This window comes from Apostichopus japonicus, chromosome 12 (assembly GCF_037975245.1).
Source record: "Apostichopus japonicus isolate 1M-3 chromosome 12, ASM3797524v1, whole genome shotgun sequence".
Classification (NCBI taxonomy): domain Eukaryota; kingdom Metazoa; phylum Echinodermata; class Holothuroidea; order Aspidochirotida; family Stichopodidae; genus Apostichopus; species Apostichopus japonicus.
This window is the reverse complement of record NC_092572.1, coordinates 10,354,962-10,364,343: the sequence shown is the minus strand read 5'-3', so window position 1 is coordinate 10,364,343 and position 9,382 is coordinate 10,354,962. Positions and strand designations below refer to the sequence as shown.

Genomic DNA, 9,382 nt, shown 5'->3' with positions numbered 1-9,382 from the left:
TCAAGAGACACGTTACACATTCCCTTCAAACTTGCACAGATTGAGAAGTTATAGATGAAACCCCTATACTCCAAATTTGGAGTTCCACGATTGTTTCCTTTTGCTGTTTTAATTAAATTAATTACCAAGCTCATCCCGTAAGGTGATAGACCTCATGTGGGAACTACCACGGTGGCCAAAACTGCATAGGCAAAATGTGCTAACAAAGATCCAAGACGTAAACATACGTCACGGACAGTAAACAAAATATCATCTGAATATGGGTGCACAACAGTACAGAGTTTTGCGCAAGTTTCGTGTTCGTCTAACACTGATAGCTCAGTAACACTGTACTCAGCTAGCCTAGCTGCCTAAGACCAAGATTTATTTCCGAGTTATTTCTATCATGGGAAAAGTTAGGTAACATTTATCGGATCTAGGTCTAACAAGTCAGACAACTAACCTATACAGCCTAGGCCTATCGTTACTGTTGTGTTCCATCAAGACGAGCAATTTCGACATCTCTGTCCGATCCGGCCTCCTTTTCGCTGGTCTCTGGGTTGGAACATGTAGGGAAAAATTTACCAACGATTTTCAAACATGTTCTCCATTTCCCGGCTTTCTTTGTTATCGCTATCTGAATCTGAAAACCTATCATCATTATATTTACGGTCAATGCCACCGGCCTCCATTTTGCAATATTTGTGAGCTAGCTATGCTGTGTATACGTACAGTATTAGTGCGTGTATACTAACTGTACGTGGTAGCAGTAAGCAGTGCCCTGCAACGATATCATGCAGTTTCGACTTGGTAAACAAATGATGTCATTTTTTTTCCTATTTTTTCTAACCGAGGCAATTTAGCCGATTTTTGCGTAGTATTTGTTACTTGATAGGAGGAAAATGTAATGAAGTTTTGACAAAAGAAATCATTCTATGTTTTGTTTGATGTCGTATGTACCAAGCCGTGATTTTTCATCTAAATCCCAATCTTAACTTTCTTGTAACAGACTGTTAAGGAAGGTATTATTTTCGCTAGTTTGAGATTTCTACATACCCAACGCACTGCGCAAAACAGTTACATGATTGCATTCAACTACGCTCCCCTGTGACGTAACGAAAACTATTACGTAGTTGTACTTTAATACCAATTTCTACCCTTTTGGAAACGGAACATGGATTTGGAGTTGGGCCTTTTTTAACATTAAAAGTGTGAAGTTTTACATTGTTGAAAGTCAACTCTATATGTCCCTTTTACTCAAACAAACTTTATTGCATATTGAGGTTTATTGTTGCTAAGTTCGAAGAAGGTATATTGGTACACACAACGACGAAGCTTTAAATAATAGCCTCTTTTTCTCTCCAATCAATCGATTTCTCAGCTTTTCATCTGAATGAGTTCTGTTCGCTTTCATGATATGACTATTAAACAATCCTATTCAAGAAACGTTTCAATAATATTGTCCATCTCGATTTTAAAATTATTAAATCTCAGACGAGATTATTTTATATGCTGCCAACTCACTGTGCAGTTTCTTCTATCGACGGCCAGGTAGAGTTTATTTCATATACCAGCAACAATCGTAGCGTGATATTATTGAATGAAGAGCATTGTTTGTAAGCATTGTGTATAAATGTACTTGAAAGTTCTTTTGGAATATTTCTTGCGACTGTAACGTTCAGGAAATTTGTTTCTCCTTCTGGTTTGGCATAGTTGTGATTTTATGCAGGTTATATAAAAAAAAATCCTCTAGATTAAAGCTACTTTGACTGTGATTGAAGATGATCGTGCTATTGTTTCTCATGGGTAAGTTATACTTTACGTCATTTAACATTAGACTGTCGTGCTTTCGCTTTTGATAGTCGTGTTTTCTGTGAATGAACAGTTCACGTGTAGGTCAGGTCACATGCAACATGATTTCTCCGTTACTGGTTAGATCAGTCTTACACCGGGCCGCACATTACCCGACTTACCGAGATCGATCGACCATCGTACCTAGTTTTCGATAGTACTGTGCCGAAGGTCTTACAACTGACCCGAAAAGTAATCGACTGCTCAAGAGGCACAAGGATCATTTTCTGTTAAACAACCGATGCTCGTTTAGGTCACATGTAAAATGACTGTCCCGTGGTTAGTTACATGTTTGTTAAGACACATATCAAACACTGTCCAACTGGTAACGATATTACTCAACCACCCGATACTCGTGGCTCGTACAGTAACTACTCTTCATGTCCTGCAACACAGGTTACGGGGTTAAAAAACAAAGTAGTTCTTACTGATGCACGATTGTGGGACGCGAACAGTAGTTGATGTACCAACCATTTAGTGCGAGTTTTTTAATACACGAATCTAAAATGAAGTGTTATCTAGTCGTTTTATGCTTTCAGTAGGCCTATTGATATAACAGAACAATGCGTAATTTAAAGAGAGATGTGAACTGAAATCAAGCGGTACCGTACCTCCTTTACTTCCTGTCGTAGGCATCCTCATCTCCATAGACTCCTTGTCCAGTCGCATAGTTTTTAGTTACATTAGTGAAAATTGCAGTTTTATTTATGTAGTCAGGCTGCCAGTCAGGAGGACGCTTCTTGTTGAGTTTTCCCGACTGAAGCCAACGCGACTTAAAACTGGAACACTAACAGTACCAGACTATCCACTATTTTTTTTTAACGCAACGACGGTCGCGTTGAGCCGGGTCGGCAGCAGTCATGCTGTTAGAAGCTGATTTCAAAACTGATTATTACGCTTGATCAGCTTGAAAGAGAACTTTAGCGATGAACCATCACATTTAATGTAAATGTTTTAAAAATAACAGTGGCCTTATTTTTGTAAAATTTAAATCTAAACTACCTGAACAAAGAGATTAATGTACACTGGGTCACTGTTCGCTCTTCGCTCATTGTATAAAATGCAGGAAAATAATGGTACAGGAGGTACGACACACTTTTCCTTCTTCCAGCTTTAGTTTTCTCAGGAGGAGTGCTTTCTGCTGAGAGCAAGATAAAGGGAACTTTCAAGTGTCGACCAGGACCAGGACCACTGCCTTCTGAGTCATCAGGACTAAATCCCAAAGGTAAATACGACGAAGTACTCTTATTTGAAGAAATGTTTTCTAACTTTGTCTTGTATAATTGATTGCAGAAAAAACAAGAAAACTACGTTTAACGTCTTAAAAGTATGCATAGATCAACAAATTAAGGATTTATTTTTTGAATTTGATGTCGATATGTGAAAGCTCTACTGTATGTGATGACTCTATTGCATGTGATAGCACTACTGTATGTGATAACCTTACTGTATGTGATAGCTGTACCACATGTGAAAACTCTACTATATGTGATAACTATACTATATGTGATAGCTCTACTGTATGTGATAGTTCTACTGCATGCGAAAGCTCTACACTATGTAATATCTCTACTCAATGTGATAGCTCCATTGATGTGTATACCCTACTAGAAGTGATCACTCTACTGTTTGTGAAAGCTCTGCTGTATGTGATAGTTGTGATAACGTACTGTATGTGATAGCTTTACTCTATGTGATGGCTCTACTCTACGTGATTAATATAATGTATGTAATAGCTCTACTATTAGTGGTACCTCCACTATATGTGATAGATCGACTGTATATTAAAGCTCTATTGTATGTGATAGCTCTACTGTATGTGAGAGCTCTTCTTTATATAATAGCTCTACTGTGTTCGATAGCTCTACTGTATGTGATAGTTATACTGCATGTGTTAGCTCAACTTTATGCGATAGCTCTTCTGTATGTGGTAGCTCTACTGTTTGTGATAACCCTACACTATGTGATAACCCTACTGTATGTGATAACCTTACTGTATGTGATAGCTCTACTGTATGTGATAGCATTACTCTATGTGATAGCTCTACTCTCTGTGATAGCTCTGCTGTGTTTGATAACCCTAATGTATGTGATAGCTATACTTTATGTGCTTGCTCCACTATGTGATAGCTCTACTGTATGTGGTTGCTCTACTGTGTGTGATAACCCTACTGTTTGTGATAACCCTACTGAATGTGATAGCTCTACTGTACGTGGTATCTCTACTGTATGTGATATAATTACTCTATGTGATAGCTCCACTCTCTGTGATAGTTCTACTGGGTTTGATAACCCTTCTGTATATGATAACTCTACTGTTCGTGATAGCTCTACTGTACTGATAGTTATACTGTATGTTATTGCACAATTTCTTTGAAATATTTGTGAGATTCTATCTCGAATATCGTGGCTGTTGTTAAGAAAACCTTAAATTAATAGAAATATATATGTTATCTATATATGTTATCTTTCTTAATATGTTTTCTTTGCAAGTGGCATCTTCACCATTGTTTCCATTAAAAGGAATCACCAGCGGTGTGACAACATCTAAGAAGACCACACATTGGGTTACCCAAAATATTACTACGCCAAAACTAACAACGCCCAAAATATCAACACCAAAAATACCAACATTCGAAACAAACACGCCCAAAATAACAACGCCCATCATGACAGTGCCTCTGTTACCTGTCATTGATTCCAGTGAGTAAATGGATTCTTTTGGGCTATTGTTTGAAGGACTGTTTCTATAATATGTTAACAGAACTTACCAATATACATCGTTTAAGTGTGCATACTTTATTGTAAGCAATCATACTATCATTCACTCTCTAGATCTCATCACTTATAACGAAATGAGTAGCGACATATTTCAACAATTTTGATTACACCAATGCCGCATCTCTTGAATCTTGTCAGAATAATTGGGAAATACTTAAGCAACTTACCAATATAGAACAATTGTATTTAAAGTGGGCTTGTACCCAAAATTATGAAAACGACTGATCTGTCTTTTCATTATCTTTACTGTGTTTCTACTACTTTACTATGTTTCTATTTAAAAAGACAAATTATTTACGTGACAGCTAGATATATTCCATTTTAGATTTATACCATCCTTAGGATTAAAAGCTACATCGAGTTTTGAAAGTTTCTTTAGCACTCAAATTTCGTAGCAAATTTTAATTACTAGAGCTTTCTCTCCGATTTCATTTGATAATTGTCGCCATTGATTGTGAAGTTAATCCATACATTGAAAATTGATTTTTTTGTTTTACTTTTTTTACTGACATATTGTCATATAGTCACGTGGTCGTTCTTTTACAATCGATTTACCGATCTATAATATATTATTATATATATCATTTATATGCGGGCATTTTGTCAAAGCCAATTTTGGCCTTTGGTTACGAATGTCATTGATAATACTTCCAGCGTGCAAGAAAATCATGAGCAATGTTAATATAATACCGAAGCTTTAAAGTCCAGGGGAGATTTAGGTTTGAATGATGACAAACGAAAACAATATTTCTAAACATCCAGTTCATTATATAACTCTCTACACAGAGTTTTCCTGAGATTAAAAAGGGTTTTAAGCTCATTTAATGGGATGTGAAGTCAAACATTCATAGCATTGTCTGCAGGCTGTTCATATTGACATATGACCCAACTTTAAGGAAAATGGATGTACATAGCTTCAAGTTCCCTTTTGGTTTGAAATTGATCACGTGACACATCGTTACTAACATAATTATTTGGTAAAGACGGTACCCTAGAAATTCAAATCAAGTTTAACCACGATGTTTAAAAATTATTTCCTTTTCATCAATAACAAATCCATTTTCATTTGGAAAAATAGCAGTTTCAAGATTTCACCGCTTGATCGCCATCAAGTTTCAGATGTTTGCTACCATTCGGGTACTTTGTAACTATTTAGTCGTATCGACACACCCATTTCTTCTATATCTATTATTTGCCGACGATTACTGAATCGTCACAACAGTGACTTCGTCTTTTGCTTATCATTGAAACAGGATGTTCCGAATGGGTAGCCTATGGAGGGAGTCAGTACTGTTATATGGAAGGGCTCGAAACCTACCAAGCTGCAGCGTCTTATTGCAGACAGTACACCCAGTACTCATATTTAGTAACGGTGGACTCAATAGAAGAAAATACCTTCCTCAACGATCTTGTACAGGAACGGAACACAGATGGTTTCAGTGACACTTGGATTGGTCTCAATGATTTGGAAGTGGATTGTAAGTATTGTAGTTTCTACTATACTTAGCGCATCGCTGTGGTCCTTTGCAATATCGGTAGATGGGAGGTATGTAGGTACACCAATAGAAGAGCATTGCCGTAATCAAGCCTACTCCAGAGAACAGCATAAATGTGTTTCTCAGTGACAGGCGTAGTAAGATAATTCTTAAGTTGCCCCACCCGCCTAATATGAAGCATTGTGAACGTACATATGTGGTTAACTTGCTGATCCATAGAAACGTGAGTGAAAACTTGTCAGAGAACACGAACACGCCAAAGCGTTTAGTTTTTGATGGCCAAAGAAATCCGTGTCTTTAGTACGGTATCGGCAAGATTTACACCATGCGAATCATATTGCCAATTAGCTAATACCATATGGAGATATAAACGAAAGAAGTAATATATCAACATATATATATATATATATATATATATATATATATATATATATATATATATATATATACATATATATATATATATATACATATATATATATATATATATATATATATATATATATATATATATATATATATATATATATATATATATATATATATATATAAACGAATAAGAAATATGCATTTTGTTTTCTTAATAAGGCCATCCATCCCTATTCCATGTTTAGTCTAATTGAAAACGATGTGAGGGCCTACTAGATGTTGATGCGGTTGATATGGTGGGGAGTGCTAAAAGAACATCATGAAATAAATACATATATGGTACGTTTACCTGTTGTATTCACGAGAGTGACAAAATAAAACGAGTCACCATATGACTATATTGTTAAATTCATTAGACTGAAAAATATAATTATCACGAGCCAGTTACTATCCTTCGTCAATTACGGTTACCTTCCCCTTCCGAATTTTATTCCAGTTGAATGGATAACGGAATCTGGCGAGCCAGCAACTTTCTTCAACTGGGAAACTAAACATGGAGATCCACAAGGCGATACTCCCGGGGAGAGTTGTGTTCACATGACTATTGTATACGATGGTAGATGGCTCGATGGTGAATGCGGGGATGTTAAGCATTACATATGCGAACACAGGTTATAAATATTGACCTTTTACTGGCTGGTATTGAAGGGATTCTCAGCCGACATTTAGATTTCAGTCTTGAGCATTTTGATTCCGTCAGAATCATCGTGATCAATGGATGCCTTAGTCTTTTTAAAGACACTTGATTATATAGAAAGGTTTCTTTTGGATGAAAATATTTTAATTTTCTCGGCCCCTAATTATCAAAATATCTTTACCATGTCGCTTTTGCAAATTGACGAAGACATGATTGTAAATATTAATGATACATTGGAGTTAATCCAACCTGCGACACATGGATCTTGAGACATAGGTTGGAGCAATGGCCATATTAAAACCTTTTGGGACTTTTGTTAAGAATGTTTACATGAATCCGTCATCGGTGGCTGTGGTATGGTTACGTTGACCGTTGTCTATCTGACTTCGTTGTCATATCTGAGCATGGTTTCTATTGATAATATAGTATATGTTGGTTAGTACATCGATATTTTACTTGCAACGATAGAAACGACATCAGTAACTAAATACTTGTAACTAACGTTTTGATCACATCATAATAGTAGTGTATACAATTCCGACTTTCCGTGTGTCTGCACAAATTTTGTGTAATTATGTAAAGCTTAAAGAGCATGCAACACGAACTATTTGTGATTTTGAAAATTAAAGCTTGTACATTAGTATTAAAAGTTTTGATACATAATTGCACGAAGTAACGGATTATATAGACCTTGAACCTCTGTGTTATAGCCGTTGAGGGTGATATCTGTAAGTGTTTTGATTTATGCAAGTGTTTATGGTGATAATTAGAAAGTTGTAAAGAGCATGTAACACGAACTATTTGTGATTTTGAAAATTAAAACTTGTCATTAGTATTAACAGTTTTGATACATAATTGCACGAAGTAACGGATTATATAGACCTTGTACCTCTGTGTTGTAACCGTTGAGGGTGATATCTGTAAGTGTTTTGATTTATGTAAGTGTTTATGGTGATAATTTAAAAGTTGTAAAGACATGAAACGTTTGGCACTACCATTTTTGATAGCACGTACAAATTAGTTGTGTAAAAGTTATCCTTTTACCACAAGATCTACATATTTTTTTCCAACTTTGTATGTAACGATAACCACAGGGTGTTCTTTAACCTACGCAGGCCATGGATACCAAGAATCTTAAAACGACGATCATACGTTCAGATTTTACTAATAAAACATTCGAGCTATTCATTGCTAAGCTACCAATGCTCTATGTATCTCAAATTTCATCTGTATGCATATTTTTTTGTAGATCAAATACTTCCTCTTTAAACGAAAAGCAAAGGTATACTATTAGTTGAATGGCTCTGATGACATTTGTTTTTGTAAATTTGTACAAAGTAAACAACGTAAAGCATCTCACACAGTGTTTAGGCTCCCAATATATTGATTTGCTTGCGTTTTGTTTTGTGATATTTTGTTACGATTACCTTAAATTAAATGATATTTTCTTCTTAACATATGGCAAGCTGCTTTTCAACAAGTCCTTACCAATGAACAATAAAAGCTGAGACTAAGGATGAATTAACCAGTGAAGTGCTGACAGGTGTTAATTGTAACTCCTTCCCACCATTTCATTGTTGTTAGGCTTTGTGTGTTGGGGGGGGGGTATGGTGGGGAGGTTATTGGGAAGGATTAAGTAGTGCACATTTACGAAAGATCCTAAAACTGTGCTTGATCTTGGTAGACGGTGTGGTAGAAGAGTACTTTTGCAACTTTTTTTATTCGTAGTTACAGTGGTGTTTACATGTTTACGTGTTTTTATGGATTACAAACAACATAGTACATTATAAATGTAAAAACTACAAGACGAGTTTCGTCAGTATCATTCCACATAAGAATGACGTTATGACTATAATTCAATATATTAACTATAATTTATAAATAATTTATAACTTGTAAATATTGATATTTATATATATAATTCTATATATATTATTCATTCGCTCTCGTTGTTGACAAGCAAATCTGGCAATATATATGTATAAATATATATTTATATATATATATATATTTGGTTAAATGTGTAACCTTCTTTCTTTGTTAAGAAGATGTAGCTTGTCAACAATGGCAGCAAGTGAACGCACAACATTACATAAATCATATTACGATTCACTCAAAGACTCCAGATTTGTTGGTTTCATTAGTTCTGTGTTAAATTTTTTTTTTCTATGATTATGGAGGTCTTTTAGAGATAACGCGGTAAACTTGG

At 35.4% G+C, this 9,382-nt stretch overlaps 1 protein-coding gene across 2 annotated transcripts; it reads left to right on the top strand.

The window, feature by feature from the left end:
• Positions 1-1,619: 1,619 nt before the first annotated feature.
• Positions 1,620-8,742, top strand: LOC139977096 (alpha-N-acetylgalactosamine-specific lectin-like). 2 transcript variants are annotated; one of them, XM_071986141.1, is made up of 5 exons: positions 1,620-1,785; positions 2,942-3,055; positions 4,354-4,533; positions 5,865-6,089; positions 6,973-8,742. In XM_071986141.1, the coding sequence occupies exons 1-5, from the start codon at positions 1,761-1,763 to the stop codon at positions 7,152-7,154; spliced, it is 726 nt and encodes a 241-aa protein (XP_071842242.1). In that variant the 5' UTR covers positions 1,620-1,760; the 3' UTR covers positions 7,155-8,742. The 2 variants fall into 2 exon arrangements, with proteins under 2 accessions (XP_071842242.1, XP_071842241.1); XM_071986140.1 differs by having other exon boundaries at positions 4,324-4,533.
• Positions 8,743-9,382: the final 640 nt, after the last annotated feature.